The following is a 20,974-nucleotide window of genomic DNA, read 5'->3' as shown; positions in this document are numbered from 1 at the left end:
TTCACTGTCTATGTTTAAGAATTTCCCATCCTGAAACGAATGTCAGAGTCTTATAGATGGACGTCCTCGGGATAATCCCAAAGACACTCACTTACTCACAAGAACACTTTGTGGAATTGTTCCAAGCATGACTGAAAATTATGAGCAAAGTCTGGGTTTATCTCACTGACATTTCTGAAGATATAATGTGGATGTGTAAAAGGATGTGAAATTACGGTCTTATCAATGACATGTCTTGACAGGAATGGGACAGGTACTGCTGCAGTTGTCTAGACGACACTGGCCTGTAATCAGGCTGCTTTGTGGTAAATTAAGTGAAGCTGAATACACACAAAACAAAGGATGAAAGAAGTGGGAGGGAGGCGTGGTCCAACCCCCTCATAAGCAAGTAAGAGAGGGAGCGGGACAGATGGAAACTCAGCACCAGGGCTCTTACTTAAAGGCCCCCCACAGTCCTGGGGATGGACAAACATTGATGGAGTACAACTAAGACTGTGGTGGGATTTTACACCTTCTGTTGTCACCAGTGACAACACCAGCAAAACATAACATTTAAGAGACAGGGATGAACTCTGTCTCTCTCAGCATGTAAATGTAATGTAAACCTAATGTAAATGTAAAAAAGATGTGCAGCTTTTTTGCTGCACAAATTGCCTGGATTATCAACATAGATAAATATGCTGATATGTGCAGCAGATATCTGAAACAAACCTGTGAGAAATCTCCATTCCTAGGGAGGTTGAGGAAGTCTATGTCAGAGAATCCAGAGTACATATCCATGTGCACATCTGGAGTGGTGGTGGTAGTGCTGCTGTTCAAGTGGTATTGCCTGTAGGGGAAAGAAGAGGTTTAGTTAGTTTACTTATTTGTGTAACAGCACCTTGTCCAAGTAAAACTGGCACAAGCTGTTCGGTTTTCATTGCCCTGATAGTTACACAAATGTACACCTTAGCACTACAAAGTACAACCACAGCCTTCTATTGCTGTGTCATAAGCAGCTTCAGACGAATGAATCTGTGAAAAAATGTCAGACAGGGCTAGAAGGATAAGTGAAATACATGTATGAGGTCAGACAGACTGAAGTTTAAATAAAGACAAAGAAAAGAGAAAGAAAGAGAGAGAGAGAGAGAGAGAAAGAGAGAGGAGGCAAGAGAACAAGAGAAATTCCTACCCGCTTTAAAGATCCAAGATCCACCTTTCATTAATTTCAACCATTCTCCTTTAGCCTAACTGTCGGACACAGCTCCGTGGACCTCTTTCTCCCAACACAAGACGTTTTCGCTTTCTTGTTGAGTACAAGTTATCATAACATAACAACTACCTTTGCTCATAGTGGTGGACACCCATTGAAATGAAAGCAAAACTAAACCTTGCTTAAGGTGGAACTGTAACCGTCCCATCCCATGTTCCTCTCAGCCAATCATGTGCCAGGGCTCTGGCTCAGAGGGATTGAGCTTGGCAAAAGCTATTCACAGGATTTGGCTCTGTGTTCTAAACTGCAGGCCAGAGATCAGTGGGATTGATTGATTTAAGTTCAAAACACACCAAGAGGATGAAAGAGCAGCCAGTGCATAGAAGCCAGTCTACGAAATCATGATTCCTGAACTGAGTTTTCAAAACAACATGGAGCAAAATTCAATATTAATTGCATACATTTTCAAATAGTATATTTTTGGAAACTAGTATTCAAAGTCACCTTTAAATTTGCCATAGATATCACAGAGTTACAATGTAAACAGCATGTATTTGATTTGGTTTGTGCTGCTAAAAAAGTATTACTGATTACTGATTACAAATGCACAAATGCTTGTTCAAAATCCCGAGCTTTTTATTACATCTGCTATCGTCCTGTTTTCTAAAGATCAAGCAAATAAGAAGCTAAATGTGACAATAAACTTTCAGTCTACACACGAAAAAAATACAGATTTTCATTTTCACTGGGGTCAAAACGATTTGCTCACCTGTTTGCCACACACAGAAACGGAAGCACTCCCCTGCAGCACCATATATGCCACCAAAAAATTATTTTGGCCAACCTATAAACACACAACTTGCTGCTTACTCTTCCATCTTTTCCTCCTCCTCCACTCCACTGACCACCGTTCTCCTCACTTTGCGAAAAGTCGAACTTTCAGCCCGTAATCTGAATGCGTGTCTTCAATAGTACCTAGTAGTTAATGACTGTTCATAGCCTATTATAGCCATGATGAATGAAGAACTTAAAATCATAAAAAAAGAGAGATCATACTGGCAAACAATCTGTCCAGTTCTCAGACAGAACGTAACACTGTGAATGGTAATCATCCACAATGGAAATCCCCTTCCTGGCCCTTCAGCCAACAGTGATATGACAGTGATATTATTACAGCAGAAGTCTTGGCAGCCTCAGCTGCATCAGCTGCTTTCCAACAACACAAAGCTGGGCTGGGGCTCCCGGCCAAAGGAGCTGATTCAGTTACTCTTTACATACATGTAGCCTTCCCATACTACACAGCCTGTAGCTGTGTACAGATCATCATCTGAACCATGCAACAATTTCTTATTTGAGGCTAAAAACACACTGGCCAGACATGTAACAGTATCTGACTGGCTAGAATGCCGTTTATCAGTGAGGGTTCTTAGTGACATATTTCCTGGTTGTTCGCTTTATTTGTTGACAACTTCATAATTAGGACTTAACGTGTCTAATATATGATGTTTCAGACATTATAATGTTGTCTGGACATGAGGTTTTAGGGTGTGGTTCATTAGGAATTCTGTTTTAAAGCACACTAGTGACCAGGCAAAGTCCTTCTAACACAAAAAGAAACAAAGTTTAAGAAATGTTTGAGTTTGGCTGTAATTAAAAGTAATTCCATCAGAATCACAATCAATAGTATAGTGCGACTTCCACTGAAAGACACAGATGTTTATCAAAGATACCATGAGATAGTTAGGTAAACACTGAGACTCAACAACACGCAACTGCCGAGATTCCTTGGAAGAGCACTTCCTTATAGCCAGCACAATCAGCACAACCAGGATAGTCACCACTTACACTATCAACAGTGTGTAATAAGTGAACTTTGAGTCAAAGCACTGGGACACACTGCAGGAAGTACCAGCACTGAACAACATGAAGATAAGCAGGCAGCAAGTCAAACCAAATTTTAGAAGTGGGACATCACATAACCACCATAACTCACCTCACAGTCTCTAAAAGGTAAAAAAAAATAAGGACTGTGTTTGTGTGTATCAGCAAATTGATTAGAAATGCCATCTATAGTAGGGAAATAATGTTCAGTGTCCGGCAAAATAATGTAGCCCTATTTCACACAGCCATGTGAACCAGAGTCATACGCCACACAGTCTGAGCCTTCAAGACTGATAACACTGTTGGTCGTGGGCAATGAAAAATAAACGCAACATAAAAATAGAAGCAGATCAGTGGTTTGCTTCGTGTTTTTACGTCGTAAACAAATACCCAGCTGTGTGGGACAGACCTAAACACACACTACCACAAACTGTTACTGCTGCTTGCTAAAAGAATTCAAAACAGCCGGCCTTATTTTCCCTGTTTAAATTGTTTAGAAAAATTGAAAAAAGGAAAATATCTGAGCTATTTCAACAAAATAATAATCAGTGCTGAGTGTTTTACTGCATTAAATGACATTTCTTTAGTACAGTACAGTGTCACCTGTAAGCAGTAATCAAGCACAACCTAATAGACATCGAGGGGTTAGGCTCTAACTTACACAGTCAGACTCATACAGAAATAATTGCTCTCATTCATCACTTATGAGCCACTAAAAGTGAGCCGTTTTGTCTCTGCCTGCAGAGACCCTGCCTTCTGTCTGTATTTTCTTATTTATGTAGTATTTTGCAGTATTTGGAAACTCCTGGACGTCGACCTCCGGACCCTTTTGGGTGTGAAGCACCGTGACATCAACAGAGCACAGGATGTGAGAGCTGCAGGTGGTACAATATCAGAAAACGTTTGTGGGCTGAGATGTCAATCAGCAATGTGATGCTCGACTGACAACAAGATATCAAACCAGCAGGGGAGGAAAGAGTATATCCAGAAAAATAGAGCCCCACACCAGCCTTTCTACCCTCCATAAGTAGTATCAAACTCAAACACAATTAACAATATATCAGTTCTGGACGTCCCCCACAATTTGACATAAATATTGAGTGACACTATGTGAGAACCCCAAGGCTGAGAAAATTCCTCATATCACGCAACACAAAACAGTACCACACCAAATAATACCCACAGGAAGAAGAAACAAACATCTCTGTGACACTGCGTGAACAAAAATAAATCCGTTTTTAAAAATACTACCTTTCAAAAAAAATAAAATAAAAAAATTGCAGCAATAGTGTATGTATTTGTATATATTATGTTGTACAGGAGAGCTGTTATGACATCTATGCTCCTGCTAACACTACACAGTAAGTCTCAGCAAAGATTTTGCCACAGCTCACATGAACAGTTTCTGCTGTGCTAAGGTGAGGGATGTACGTCAGACAGTGCAGCCATCCATACCATCAGAGCTTGCCTATTCACATTTTTTTCCTCACTGATGCCATGTGATCTATTCACTCCTCTGCTTGCTCTCAATGGTCATGTGAGCAGATAACTAAGGGCTTTCAAGTTCAACCAATTATGTTCTGACTGTACAGTGCAAGTCAATCATACTAAGCAGCAGCCTGCTCTGTAGCCTGAAAAGAAAAGTGGAGAAAATACAGGGCCATATGAAAAAGAGAACAAGTGAATATCAGAGGTACTGAACTGACTGAAGAAAACAGGACAAGGAAGGGATACAAAAACTGTAGCTTTAAACAGAACTCTGTCTTGTTTATGAAACACAAATGGTTGCAACAAGTGACATCATAATTTGAGTTCATGTTCTTTTAACAAAGATCATGAACTCCAACTTATCCTGTACTGACAGAGACTAATGTTGAATTAACACCATTTCGCCAGATGAGGGCCTTTGCAACACAGTAATGAAGTCTGAAGTCTGAAAATGATATTCATTCACACCATTCTTGATATAAACCACACGCACATCATGATTTTGATCATGATATTTATACACTGAAATATCAAGAGTAGGACAAGGGTCTCTTAGAACAAGCCTGATGTCAGAAAATTCTGCTCTGAGTGAACCTGAAAGCCACAGACCTTGGTCTCACGTCATTCATTGCTTGAACTTTCAAAGAAATGCTGCACAGACAGCAATAATGATAAAAGACACGAACACTTGAGCAAACACTTCCTGAATTGGGTTCAGTATGACATAGGTTTGGTGATGACTAGCCTTAAGTCATTCTAGACGTTTTGCTACCGAGAGTATGAAACCTTATTTTTAAAATAATGAGTCCTTATCCTCTGAATCATAAAACAGATACCCAATGTGAATACACAACCACAGATACCTCAAATTCAATTCAAATACGTTGGCAGTGGCAAAAACAATATCTTGTTCAAATTAACAATCTTTTAATTGTTCATGGAAGGGCTTTCTGATGTAAGATCATAGATGTGATAAGATTTTCAACATAATTCCACTAAAATGATATCACTTACCATACCTTGCACCTTGGCACTTAACTCTCTTGATCTTTAAGACCAATATTATAGTTGTTGACATGCCGTTCAAATTTCATGAAACATGAAATCAGATTTCCACCCCTTAACAAAGCAAAGGTCAAAAAATAAGCAAAGGTTAGAAGACCAGCATCCTAATCTCACTAAACTGAAGACTGGTAGATGGTTCAGCTATATTTTTCAGCTATGTTGTATTGGGCTGTGACAGTAATTCTGTGGCTCAAAGGATACAGTGTAGACACTGACAAGGACTACAGCTGCTTTTGCTCTGTTTACATGCTGCTTCTGACAAATGGCCGTTGTAGGCAATGTGTTGCACAGCTTTGAATTGCACAAGATCACACCAGGCAACCCAACACAGGAAATGAAGGACGTCTAAAGACCATCTCATGACTTCAACTGGTGCTGCAGTGTCAGATTAAAAGTTAAGTATAGGTCTCATTACATTGAGTCAGCTCAGGTGTTAGGATTACAATAAGGGGATCCAGTATTATTTAACAATGCAGAATCAGCAAAAGAACTTCATGAAACACTTAAAAGATTATGTATTTCATCAAAAGCATAAAACTTTACCTTTAGGGTTTCCACAGGATTGTGGTGCGGTTACATTTTTTATTGAAGAGCATCACTTTCATCACTGGGCACAAACATAGCCTCCAATGTACTGCATTCAGAGTGAGGCAGCATCACTGACTTTCAAGATTAAGCACTGATCCACGCTGAGCATTTCTGAATAAAATATGTAACTACGAACTTTCTTCATTTTTTTATCTTTTATATAATACTTTCTGCTACAGAATACACAACTGTGGTATTATTGTATAGTATACAATACAGATTGCACAACTCATAGTATCTGTATTGTATAATAATAAGATAATGAATTCCTTATAGTGCATATTTCTTTTCATGCAAATGCATTTGTCTATATGTTCTGCTAAATAAAAGGGAAGTGTGTTTGTTTGCCACATGACTGTCTTGGGCAATAATGGATTAGTCAAATATGCACACCATTAGCAAAAATATTCATAAGGCACCATCAACACAAACACCACAATCAAAATAGCTACATATAGCTGTCTCATACTTGAGAGTCCCTCAGCAGATGGGACATTTTGTTAGTTCATATGTGAAACTCCTGTGGCCAGTTATTGTCCAATTTCAACAATTTACAGCCTTCAGTCTAAAGAGCACCGCCTGCCGCAAGTACTGAACGGGATATTTGTTATGGAACATTCTCAGTCACCTCGTACAAACCATAAGACAAGTGCAAAAACTGAGTGTCTTCATTTCACTCGTTTTCAGCTGATACACTGCAGTTCTCAGCTCATGATAATGCAAGCTATTAACTTACTGGTTTCCAGATTGCATAGGGCAGTGTATGCTGTATCCAGCCTGCTGAGAGTAAGATCCCCAGGAACCAGAGGAGGTGTATACTGGACTCTAAAAGAAGAAGACAAACAACATTCTTTGCTTTTATCCAGCCAATGAAGAATGTTTTGGCAAAATTACAGCAAAAATTACTTGTATCAGACTTGATTTGGTACATTTGTAATTCAGTGAAAGAGAACCACCTCACCTATATTCCATTTTGTTATACACTAAAATGAAAACCATGTATGGGATGTTCATATCAACACCAAACTTAAAACGTCTGAAGATGACAGAAAGTACATTGATTCAGTTTCATGATAATGACCGATTCAGCCAAATAACAATAGCACAAATATTTTCAATACTTTTACTTGCTTTTACTTGGAAGGAAGATACATTCAGTTTAATGAGCTGAGACTTTGAGGAAATTCCTTAGAATTTTGGTGGATACCACATGACAGTGGAGTTGAAAATGAAATTTTTTATTAGTGGTGCTCAAAAACAATTTGGGGAAATTTCTTTGTTACAGGTTACTTCCAATTAAATATACTGGATTTATCCAAATTTAATGAGAAAATTTGGGTGAAAATAATATTTTGTCTCATCTTTATGGGACTGGCTAATAATTCATTTAATACCACATGTACAATCACTTCCTTTCTCAACATTTCTAGATGATTGTTCTGCCACAGAGCAGTTGCATACGCCAGTGCTCAGAAGTAGATATGTGCCTTTAGGTCGAGGTAGAGTTCGAGGGTCTTTTATTTTACCTATATAAAGGCTAACATAAAAAGGAAGTGCATTTTACTTTTTTTTTAATTTTTCATACACTGTACAGAAACATAGACACAAGAAGATACATATGGTGTCTAAATAAATGCAAATAATATCCCATACCTCCATATTTGAGGAGCCCACTGAGAACATGCTGCTGTCCAGCTGAGGCCCTTCTGGATGCAGGTAGTTCTCCCCGTCCATGGCCAGCGCTGAGGGGAGGATGGGCATCAGACCAATGCTTCACACATGACCACTAGCTGACTTAGGCTATGCTCCCTCCAACCGCCACCCACGTGCTGGCTGTGTCTGAGAAAGAACTTCTAACAAGGGCAAAAGCTCTCCATGACCTGCGTAAGACCAAAGATATGGATGAAAAGATGAGGGAGGAACAGTGACAAGACATTAAAAGATTTGCAGAGACTTTTTTCCCAGCAAACATGGTGATCAGTAGCACATCAAAACTTTGGATGTGTACATATAAATTTATTTACGTCAAGTAAAGTTTCCCAGTGTTTGCTAAATTGATAATTTACCAGAATAAATGAAATAAGTAACTGATCTTCCTTTTCGGGACTGATTCTCATTGACTTTGTAACCACACAAACCAAATTCAAATTTTATTCTGTCTGCAGTGTGAGTTTATATTTATTGACTGACAGTCCTCATTAGCTGGTTGTCGTCTGTAATCACTCAAGGTTCGCTGAGGACCAATTAAAATCATGGCAGGAGGTCCACAACAAAACACTCAGGTCTACTTAAAAGTCATAGTTTAAGTCATATCTACACAATATTTTGAGCAGCATGACTTACTCCTTTTTGGTGCAGATTGTTTTGTGTTATTTTATAGGTTGAAAACCTAAATGTTGAAACACGTAAGCTGCACAAGATTCTTCATTTTCACAATCATAAAGCTTAATCAGGCAGATCCGTTCTTTCACAAATAGCTGTGTGTGCGTGTTTTACAACTCAAGCTGTACTTATAATGACAGGTGAGGCCGGCTAGACGACATTGTCTCGACACAGGCAGAAGGCGTCATGAAATTCTAACAAGCTTCAGTCTCGTTCCTTTGCTCCCTCTCTGTCACACAGGCACACACCCTCACACACACACAAACATATATATATATATTATTAAAAATTTAAATATATATGAATGCAGGGGGGCAAGTTACATCAATCTCTACAAATGTTATGATTTTTATAATGGGGATATCATTTTGTTTGCATTTACATAACAGATTTCCCTCCTTAATCTGTCTGAATAATTTATACACACTGCCCTACAATTGGGAAACTGACTACACTGACCTACTTTCTTCTGACATGGCTTCACACAGAGACCAAATAAGTATGAATAAAAAGCTGGGGTTAACACTAGTGTTAGGCAGCAGGAAAAAAGCTGTCCAACCCATAGTGTTCTATGAAAAATTTAGGATATGTGTACAAAATAACTTGTGGCCCACTATCCTTGTGTATATGCTAAGGCAAAAGATAAGCTTCTCTTGAGTATTTTTTCTGTTTCCGTTGGATTGTTTGTTTTTCTTGATTTGTTTATTGAGAATTTTTATTTGTATGTTGTTGTATGCTGCATTTCAACATTATGATCTGTGCGACCTTGACACAAAGGTCTCTCTTGCAAAGTTTTAATAGTAGGTTTGTATAGATTTTAATCTCAATGGAACTAATGGAAAATGGAAAAAAATAAAAATACGTCAACACAAATTGTAAACTACTGATTCTAAACGTATTATGATCAATATAAAACCCAAACTGAATTGTGTTACTTCCAGTCTGAAAGCTTAACAAATATGTCTCAAATCTTGAGTGCTGAATCATTCTAATTTCTCACCACTCCACAATGCTGTCTGTGTAATGTCAGTTACACTTCCTTGGCCCAAACTAATCAAACTGCAAACCTCCATCCCTTCTCCCTGCCTTCATTCCTTCCTCCAGTTTGCTCCCAATCTGGAACAGACCAGACGTGTTCACTGGGGACAAAGCTGAGGTAATAAATCCTAATAGAGTTTATGAGGGTCTAAATAAGAGGGCCTTTATGCCTACGAGTGTGTGTGCATGCAAGGCGCACACACACACACACAGAGAGAGAGAGAGAGAGAGAGAGAGGGAGAGAGAGAGAGAGAGAGACCTGACCCAACACAATACTACTAGCGTGGCCAATACACATAAAGGGAGACTATTTCACCCTATGGCTGCCAGTGTAATACTGCCTGAATAAGGGGGAAACAAACATGGGGAAGCTGCAAAAACACTACTAGCAAAATTACTTTTGTCTCAGACAAAAAGATATTAGATATTTTCTGAATATGTATGGTCAGCTTTGCAGTCCTTGAAGTCCAGATGAAAGCGGGGATATGAAAATAAGGCAGCTCACGACAGTTGGGCAATGTGTATTGAGAGCCTTGTGAGGCCACTTTGGTGTTGAAGAATGTTGCTCAAAAACACACCCTAAGGACAATGACTCCTTAGATGCCTCAAATGTTCTCATCTTGCCAGTTTATTTGGGTCAAATGTCTTCATATGTTCCTATATACAGTATCTTTCAGCCCAGCATGCAGGCTATAGGTGAAGCAGGTCAATAGGATCAATGTGCAATGTCACATTCTCCTTCAATCTGGGTTTAATGGGCGTAACATTGGTCAAAAGTTAGGTTATAAATATAAGTGCTATAAAACTAGAACGACTGCCTTGCAGATGTATGCCTCCGCCAAGAGACCAAAGTGCAGGTTACATTCAACCCAGCACAGCACAGAAGAACTGAAAAAAAATCACCACAGTTTCAAAGTAGGAAGTTACAGTGAAATCAATATAGAAATGTCATCACTTAAGCATTTTATCATAAACATTTGAGTAAAATGTTTATACAGTTAGTGCACACACACATTTTTTGCATCATGTATTTTGTGACGTCACAGTGACCTCGACCTTATTTGAGCTCTGTAGACATGATTCCATCACTCTCTTCATTCTCAAACCAAACCTACCACTAATGCAACTTCTCATTTCTTCATAAAGACAGAATTTTTTTTTTTCATTTTACAAGAAATTCCAAATGTCTTACCATAACACACTATGCCCTGATCCCCCTACCAACCATGGCCATGTCACCTACCAGTACTGTGCCAGTTGCTGTCTCTTAGCAACATAACATGTCTGCCTTTTGCTGTTCCCTGTTTCCCAATCCCCAACCCTCCAGCAAACCTCTGAGGATAATCGATACTGATCACTGTAAGAGTGATCCCAGACATCTGCTTCCTGTAATGCTTCTTTTTACCAGAAAACACCAAAAAAAAACCCTACTATTCCTAACCACTGCAAACAGGAAGAAGGAAGTGAAAAAAAAACTATCAGTAGGGAGAACAGGGTTGGAGATGTGGGAGAAAGAAAACAAAAAAATAAAGAACAAGCGATGCCGACTGCAGCACAAGGGACACAAGGAGTTCATTCATCAAAAGGCAACACACACAAAAGTCACTTTTATAACCCTGCTTGGTTACTTAAAGATACGTTTACATTGTAAATAATAAATATGTAGATTTATAGTCTCTATTAAGACTGTGAAACAAAATGTCTGATAAGCTGAAGAGGACACAGCATTTCAAAGTAAAAGTAAAAAGCTTTGTTATAAAGCGAGAGAGAGAGAGAGAGACTCCTTTGCGGTGTAATCTGTTAAATCTGTTAATTACTTTAAAGGTTAAAGCTGTTTTTTGCAGAAACCCCTCTCTGGGTGGCCTGGTGCAAAGGCTCACTACAAGGGAGACTAGGCCATTTTATGGACAATAATTGTACAAGCTTTCAAAACTGAAACAAGCTCATACGTTCTATGATGAACATGCCAAAATACACAAGGAACTGCAAACATGGAGATTTAGTCATGTTAGAAACTCTATTTCCAGCGATACGGCCACATATGAGGCCAGTTGGTTCCCTTTGGCTGCATGACTCACTGCCTGCTGTCAGCCAGACAGAGGTTAACAAGCAGCATGCCTCTGTCACTTCAAAAAACACAAGATGTGTGTGTGTTTACTATGTGTGTTACTAGTTATAGCAGCCAATATTTGTTTGCAAGTATGTCAGGTGTGAGGTAAAATGCAGTATGGGGCAGGAAGGACTGTCTGGCTGTATGCTGGTGGCCTTTAGTGAGTATCAGCGGCAGCCAGAGCACATGGGGATCACTGAGGGAAGTGTGACTTCCTTAAGCTGCTAAGTCACGATTAACGCTCACGAGGAGAACAACCACCCAGCCTGGCACATGTACCATCACACTCACACGTGGAGTGTAGATACACAATCAGATTTTCTCGCACAGTGAAATTATTTGTGAATGTGCACATATAATGAATAAGGGTTCTGTACAATGGTTAATTTACCTTGTAAAAAATGGGTTGTAGTCATGAAACATAAGCATGCCATTAGCTATAAAACATATACATGCATGTGCCCCTTTATATGCAGTGCAAGTATAGTAAAATATACCTGCACTTGCTAAAATGAAATGTATGACAGGGAGAGGAGGGTAGTCACTATGCCTCTTTCTTTTGTGTCCACAGGTGTGCCTGCTGGAGACCGTATACCTATGTAGGTGAAAAGTGTTCCTTGTTTTGTGGTATCACAGACAAATCTAATTATCTCTCACATGCATTCCTTTACTCATAGTCACACTTTTCTTTGGGCCTTGTACTAAATCCATCTTAAGGTAAAGAAGAAATCATTCAACACACAGCTCTTCTTCATATTCATTGATCACATCCTCAAAATCAGGTTCATACAGGGTGTCCACATTAGATGCATTGTGGTTTTTTGACCACATGATGACTGGTAGTGAGGTGTGTATGATCAGCCTTTGACTGGAAAGGCCAAGAAAAAGGCATGAATTTCAATGGAACAGAGCTGCACTTCAATATACAGGCATGTACACCAAGAGTGCATGCAGAGTACACAAATTTTTCTCATGTTACAGCTCTCTGTTGGCATCTAACACCATGCTGTAGTCTGCATCCGTTTTCACCGCTAACATGATGGCTTACAACAATCATTCAATCCTAAGCACAAAGCTCACTCATCACCAATTTGAGTCCATCAGCATCACCAGTAATCAGGTTAGAAATGATCAGGGCCCAGCTGCCCTATACGAGAGCAGCAAGGGGGCTGTTAGTTGGTTATGATTGCCAAGACTGGCAGGATTCATTAGCTACTGTGATTAAATATTCATAAAAGGAACAAGTTACTTCCCAGGGAAGAACTGGGCTTCATCATTCAAAACAGCTTACATTATTAATTGGCACCTTTCTTCAACACAAAATGCTTATACTTGCCTCTGTGCGCATTAACACACACGAGACACATAACCTTAAGCACATACATGGAAGGACACACACATTAGCTACCAGTCTGTTCCCGATCCCCTCCCCACAAACAGAATTTCCATTCGGTATGACGGACATTGCTGTGAAGTCGCTGTGAACAGCCCAGTGACCAGGTAGGACACTGGATAAAGAATAATGATCAAATGACTGTGTAACCGAATCTACTGTCTTATCAAAAGCCGGGAAATGGAAACAAATTGGGTTTTAAGAGCCTGTTGTTATTGCATTTCGCCCGTTCAAATATTTATCAAAGAGGCGCTCTGGACTGGGACAGGGCAAGGGAACTCATTCAACAAACGGGCAATCATTTGAATGATTTGGTCTGACTGAAATGCGGGATTCAGAGATTTAGCTACTTACAAAGGAGTAATGATTAATCATAATTAGATTCGCATCAACTCACTTCAAGTGGCTATTCAGCACCATTTTTCCATGATGATGAATAACTTTGTGTGCTCAAACACCAGCTGAAGTGATTTATCCATAAAGAGGGAACTTAGAGGATGCCTTTGTTGTGGTTAAATAAAGAAAAGAACAGGCTGGGAAAGATATCCAGGGAGCAAAGAGGAAAGTAAGGTGAAGGCAGAAAAGAGTTTTACAGTGAAGACCATAGCACAGTCATGCAAACAACACAGATGTAGAAAACCATCACAAGCAATAGTTTGCAGTGGCTTGATGACACTCATTTAGGAACAAATCCCTGTACTTCTACCACCACGTCCAGCACCCACTAGAAATAGATCAAAGACTACGACTGACTAAATCAGAGAGAGAACGATCCACTTTGCTGCCTCTTTGCCCTGTTTTTCTCTGTCATATAATTTCCTCAGAATAGAAGGAGATGACACGTTAGCTGTGTAGCTCTCTACCGTGTTTGCTCTCATTCAACTAGTTAGGTGAACAGATATTAGCTGATTCTACCTAAACAAATTTGTAACATGGGGAAGGCTGGACATAGCAACATTTAAGCTGATGTAAATTATAAATGTGTGTGTACAAGTTTGGGTATCATTCACAAAACAGTGTCAAAACTGTGTCAAAACAAAAATGACACGACTGTTGCAAAGGAAAGGAGCCAAATGTGAAGCACCAACTTAGAGAAAAGCTATTATGCTCATCTCCAGGTCTGTATGTTTATTCTGAGACACCACTAGGGTAGCTTTGCACAATTCAGAGTAAAAAAAAGAGACTTATTTGTCTAATATTAGCATTTATTCAGCTATTATAGACAAAGTCAGAGCAGAGTGTTTTTGGGGGGACCGGACATCACTAATCAATGTACAAAAGCATTGCATTTCACCTTTATTCGCTGATTTTGGTGTAACAGGATAATATTTTAGAAATATCTCTCTGAAGTCCTCCTCAGCTCTCCATGACTCACAGAGTTAACTTGTGGACAGATAACTTTACTTGCTGCAAAAGAAACCACTAACTTCTGCTAACTGTAGCCTCTGTTAGCCAGTTAGCTCAGTCAGACATGCAGTGTGCAGTCCTATCCTGAGTAGCTGCTTTCTGTTTGTGAAAGCAGGAAAAAAATGTTAGAAACCTAGTATTCAAAGCAGCATGAAGGCTAAGCTTTTAACTCACATGGATTACTTTAAACATAATAGGTCCCCTTTAAAACGGGGCGATACTGTATATGCCAGGTATTTGATAATCACAACTCTACAGCTTCATGTGTTTATGTCAACAGACATGTCTGCTTACATATTAAAATTCTAACATATCATATGGTCTGTCTGTTACTATAGCATAGTAACAAATTATCTGTAACTTGAGTGAAATAATGAATACAAAACTTGTCTATTCTCAGTAAGGGCAATGCTGTCTTTTACTGTACAAACGTGAGCTCAGAAATAACTCCTGTTCCTCCATTCTTTCATGGTAAAGTCTGCTTTACTAGCATCAGATGTGTCCCACTTTTGTGCTGCAGTCTACTCAAATGAGCCCTTTTGATTCTCAAAACCTGGACCATCACTTTCTACATTTGTGTCGACCATCCACTCAATTTTGTCTATTTTTGTCCATCCTATTGTTTTTCAATTTATATCACAATCCCTGTCTTACCAGGTGCTGGCCCACCACACGTCTCCATGTCCCTATTTTCCTTATGTTCCTTCATCTTCTTCCCTCCCTTCTTTCAGAGCAAAGCAGCAGCCCTAGTTGTTGCCTCTCACCCAATTTGACACTCAGATGGATTCTGCTGCTGACTGGAGGCAGCTGGTCCCTGACTCTGAATCTCCACCCTCTACCCACCCCTCTCAGTCGTGATTATTCAGAGAGTCAGTCATAATACCAGGAAAAAGCTATCAGATGCATGTTTCACTGCAAGACAAGTCATGGCTGCTGTGATCTTATAAACAGGAACTGCAAGTCCAGTTGTCCAAATATCATGATCATGTGCAAACAGGAGGCAATCTCAAGCACCTGCTCAAGCTTAAGCTGAACTGGGAACTGGAACCAACCTCCATCTCAAAATATAAATAAATGAAACAACCATAAAATAAAATAATCATCTTATCCTGATCTGAAAAAAATACACAGGAAAGTGAAACTTTTGGTAGAGAAATTGCCAAAATAACTGCTTTAATTTTTTGAACTTTGCTCTACCCCTGTTCAAAACCAGACAGTATTCTACTCCACTCAGACTGACCTCACTTTCTGGCAGCCGTGAGAATATTGCACCATATGCACAGCATCAGGGAGACTGTCTGTGTCTGTGCCATTTTAGTTCTGAACTTCAGTTCAGTTCATCTATCTGGTGTCAAACAAAGCTGTTATCATGCTCTTTAACTATAACACCACTGCAGGTCAGCAAACCATGCAGGAAATTAGTCAGACATGCACAATCCATTCTGGAAAGTAATGTGAAAATGATTAGGCAAAGCAAAAGGGACTGAAAATGCAATTGGTGTAAATAAGAACAAGTGGTCACCTGATGACAGGTCAAGTGCCAGAGGAGTTTTAAGCAAAATTTCATAATCTGCACTTTGGTGTCCCCTAATCCCACAATAAAATGGCTGGCAGACCTCATCCAGCCTGTGTCTTTGCCCAACTGGAAATGCATGACTGTTTCTAATTTTCTGTATTGGGTCAATAACTCTAAGTGGATGCACTTGTTCTCATGACAAGACGGATAATTTTAATAACGTGACATCTTTGACAAAAGTGCTAGAAATATCTTCAAATTAAGAACTGCATCCTATGTGAATATGCAATGTATGTGTATGTTTGTGTATGTTTCCCCTACATGGTAGTTGTGTGTAGCCTACATGTGTGTTCTCCAAATATATCAGCTCATTGCAGAGAAACTCCAGGAAGAAGTTTAATTTGCAACAAAAAATTAATTTTTATGGGAAATGTTTTGGAGTTTATGCAAATAAATTGTTATCAGCTAATATACTGTTCCCATATTGCCTAAGAACCTCAGACAATATCACTTCATAAGAAACCTAAAGGATGAAGCAAGTCAAGATGGAGTTTATGGTTTAAAAGCCACTGCACTTGCTTGGAGAAGCTGGTGCTAACCAGAACACAATGAGTGATTTCTGTTATTTCGACAAACAAGATGTTTACTTTGTTTAAAATAATCATCCTGGGGTCAATTTATTGTCAGTCCCTTGGAAAACACCAATGGCAAATATTTGCTCATACTATGCTTACAACTCATTACAATTCACCTTAACCATTGGCCTTAGGGTTTCCTGTAACATGTCTGGGACAATTGAGAACATTTACAAACAGTCTAATAAAAACAGACTTTTGTTATGTGTTTTGTTCACATCAGAGAAAGTTGCCTGCATCCCTGTAAGCATCTGTATCAAAACTTGGCACAAAAGCTTTGCATTTAAATAGTGATTCACCTTAAACAAATCTGAACCTACTACATTTTACAGCAATATTAAAGGCTATGCGTATGAACGTGGACATCTCCTGCAATCAAGTTTGCACTCAGAGGTGCTGAGTTTAAAAAAAATGCTAATATGCAAATAAATACATCAAACACTCATTATTAGACACATCAATACTCCCAATAATTTTACATTCAGCACAGGCCAAGCATCACAGGAAAAAAGTTCCATGTCCACTGACCTGTATCAATAACCAATCCTGAGATTAGAGTTCACCCTGTATGACTGGGCAACATGGGACAACAGACAACAGACATTAGAGGTTCTAGAGCCACCAAGTTTGCAACAAGAGTCTCATGCAGGCTGGACAGCCCTGTCTTGGTCTTTGCATTAGGTGACTGCAAGTCTTTGGGTGCAAAACGTGGCACATATGACCAATCTACTAAATCTGTTACACCAAATATTTTACAGTCCAGGCTGTATGCCAGCCTTCAAGTAACCGTGTTTTCCTTTTTGGGGGTGAATATAAATCCAGGCTGATAACTGAAAATGACACAATATATATTCAGTCATCCATCAGTGAGGACACAATATATCTCTAATATTCCCTTCCTGGATGAGTCCCAGTTTAAAATCACTGTTTGCTTTTCTAAGAAGAACATTGACACATTTTTTCCACAGAAAATCATAAGGCAAACCAGTGAGGAATTACAATGTGGCATGCTCTCCTGTATTTCAGTCACCTCTAACAGAGCTCTTATGTGGCTTGGGAGAGACCCACATAGCCTCAAGGTCTGGTTTCCAGTTGGGCCATGGGACACTCGTGCAGCACATTGTAAAGGACCCGTTTGTTTCCTTTCACAGTGTTGAAGCACACAATATGGCCACATATTCCCAACAACCAACACTTGTTCTTTCACTCTCTCCTACCAAAAAGCCATGTTACGTTTAATGCATGAACTATTATCTAATGAAGGCTAGATTCCAGGAAAGCAGGAACTGAATCAAATGTATTACCTAGCCCAGATTCCCCTCCTCCACTCCACATTTTTCACTCTCACTCTAATCAGCCCACAGGCCATAAATGAGATTTATCACTGGCATCTATTGGGGAGGGGAGAAAAAGGGCAAGCAAAGATGAGGGGAGAGGAATAATGGAGGCCAAGGCACAGAGATCAGAGGGCATGAGCCACAGTTGAGACACTGATCACAACAATGTGAGTTCACTCCACCAGGGACCGTTTCAAAAACTAATGTACTTTGCTGTCCACCCATCCACCAAAATATAGGGACAATATAATCTATATTATGATGATACTGTAATATAAGATTAGATATTGTCTTATATTTTGGATGTCATTCTATTGGGATATGGCATGCATATTTTCTTTCTCTGTATTAAAGGCTGCATTACAGTAAAGTGATGTCCTTTTATACTTATAAGACTGTTATTACTGTTCTAATATCTGCCATTACCCACTTATCCATTACATCCACATTATGAATGATTATTTATCAAAGTTCTCATTGTAATTCCCTGAATGCAATGTATTAAACAATATCTTCACATTGTAATTATGAAAACGAACATTTCAAATGATATGTCTTAACACTTGTCAAAGTTGTCTTCGTAACTTACTAATCCTGCTGGTGGAAATACCATCATGTTCTCTGTGTATCATCCTTACAGTTCCTGTAGGCTCTAAAGACAGTATGAAAAGATCTGGTGTGTTGTGACCCTGCAGGGCAGACAGCCATCACATGTCTGACACAGTAAGAACTGAGAAAGGGGGAGCTGTGCAGCACAAACATTAAGCTAATAACAAGTAAAGAAGCAGTAGGTTGTGGTATTTCTGACTGAAAATCAGATAACTTAAGAGCCTGACCATTGCTACTAAAGCCTATATTTGGAAGGAGTGTCAGACCTGGATGCAACAGGGTTGACAGCAAATGAAACCAAATGTGACCATGTCACTGGGGTTAAGGACCCTCAAGTAAAAGACAGGAACTGAACATGTCATGCACTTCAGTTACCAAATAGTATCCATAAACAAGGGGGAATGACATAATTAGAAAATTAGCCAGCCAGCATGGCAACCTACAATGTGAAGGCTTGCTTGAGGCCTTTAGCTACAGGCATCAGACACACCGGAAACTAAAGAGTGAAAATTGCAGGAAAGAAAAGGAATTGGAGGGAACAGCTTTGTGAGAGCTACTTTCATGTCCTCTAGGACACTCCTCTTGGTTTGCATATATATAATTAATGCTAAATTACAAAATAAATCAAGACCACTTAAGTGACATTTTTACTAGCAATCGACCGATATGATTTTTTTTCATGGCCAATACCAATACTGAATAATGGTAACCAAGGAGACTGATAGCCAATATTTGGAACTTGGATATACAACTGCAGTAAAAATTTGTTTTAGTGTCAAAATTTAAAATAACCGGTGATGGAATGTAGTCAGTACAATAGAAGTGCTGTACCTAAGTACATTTTGGAGGAAATTATTGTACTTTTTAATGCACTACATTAAATTATCTGTGTGTGTGTGTGTGAGGGAGGAGGGTACACACTACACACACACACACAGATAATGGAAAAACTGCTGAATTTCGGACCGATCAGTATCCAGACAAATAATGGGTCTGACCGTAATTTTTGCCCTTAACTAATGCATAACGGTCACATCATAGTGGTACAGTGGTAGAGAGGGTACACCTCATTAGATAAAGTATACACAGTGTAGGCACTTATTATTTGATAATCACTGAATTCTTAGGCTAATACACACATCACCCTAACATGCATAATTCAAGGAGATCTGCGTGTAAATATAACGCTTACATTAAACCAGTGACTACATACTCGACGAAAAAAATGTATTTCTAAGAATACCTAGAACTACTAAACTGAGATTAACTTTTCCCCGTCTAATTTTTGAATGTACTGACACTAATACATGACAGACAGAAAATAGTGCCATATCGCCGAAAAGCTTTGCGAAAACTACATTCATTACCAACGAACAAGTTACTTCACGGTGAGCAGACATTATACTAAAACATTACCTCTCAGCCTTAGCTAACATTTTATCGTCTGTGTTTGTTTATCTATCAAGAAACACAAAACACATAAGTGTGTAAGAGGGACTTAAAGTTTTCACACATCAATATCGTAGTAAGCCGAAATGAGGCTTTTTCCGAAGAAAGGTACGGACACACACTGGTCAAGGCACAGCACAAAGGAAGGCAGCCAGAGCTCTACGTTACAATGTTACTGCCACTACTGTTAGCTTGCCGTACGACAAACATACATTTAACAAGCGCTAGCAGGAAAGCTAACGTTAGCCACCAAGTATTTCTGTTATGTCCACTTCAGTCAGTATTGACGGACGGCAAAATATACAAGATCCTACACCAGATTGGTAAAACAACGTATAATTCGGATAGCTAATAATGCTACCCAAGGTTAGCGTAGCCCATAGTCGTTTTCTCACTTTGGGTATGTTCGTTTTGTACATTGCCTGTGTATGTTAATGGCATAACATGACGTTAGCTTTCTAGTTTGCTGAAGAAAATCTTACACCATTTTTCGATACTAATTGAAAATTTTAGTTTGCGTATCAAACACACAAACGCACACACTACTTTACTGTCATTTTAAGTAGCATTGGCATGGTGATTTTTTTAATAAGCCACCTTACTTGCTGGTTAGCTAATATCCAAAGGAATGGCTTACTACCAAGTAACTAGCCAGCTAGCTTTGTTAGCTCCTGGTCTTTCTTAACGCCGGTGTAGTTCTTCCGACATACGAATAACACCCCGACACCTCATATATGTTGGAGCTACCGTAACGATCCTTGCTATCAACTAACTCCATACTTAACGTTACCGATAACGTATCCTATGATAACGTTTCACTCAAGGCAGTCGCTTAAAAACCGGCGTAGCCCGTCGTCAAAAACGTGCGCGCTTAGGAGAGGCAG

The 20,974-nt window shown here is 39.3% G+C and overlaps 1 protein-coding gene across 3 annotated transcripts in view; it reads right to left on the bottom strand.

Annotated features, from left to right (window-relative positions):
• Positions 1–20,974, bottom strand: part of si:ch73-63e15.2 (protein strawberry notch homolog 2) — a 56,174-nt gene that overhangs the window by 34,948 nt on the left and 252 nt on the right. For 2 of the 3 annotated variants that reach the window (XM_046391273.1, XM_046391271.1), the window contains exons 2-4: positions 7,868–8,094; positions 6,951–7,039; positions 712–829 (exon numbers count right to left, since the gene is read on the bottom strand). In XM_046391273.1, the coding sequence (XP_046247229.1) occupies positions 712–829; positions 6,951–7,039; positions 7,868–7,975 (315 nt within the window). In that variant the 5' untranslated portion in view covers positions 7,976–8,094. Of the gene's footprint in view, positions 1–711; positions 830–6,950; positions 7,040–7,867; positions 8,095–15,198; positions 15,398–20,974 lie in introns of those variants that run through there. The other variant, XM_046391272.1, reaches the window with a different exon arrangement.

Source organism: Scatophagus argus, chromosome 6 (assembly GCF_020382885.2).
Source record: "Scatophagus argus isolate fScaArg1 chromosome 6, fScaArg1.pri, whole genome shotgun sequence".
Classification (NCBI taxonomy): Eukaryota; Metazoa; Chordata; class Actinopteri; family Scatophagidae; genus Scatophagus; species Scatophagus argus.
The sequence above is the reverse complement of the archived record's forward strand: the minus strand, read 5'-3'. Positions and strand labels throughout refer to the sequence as shown.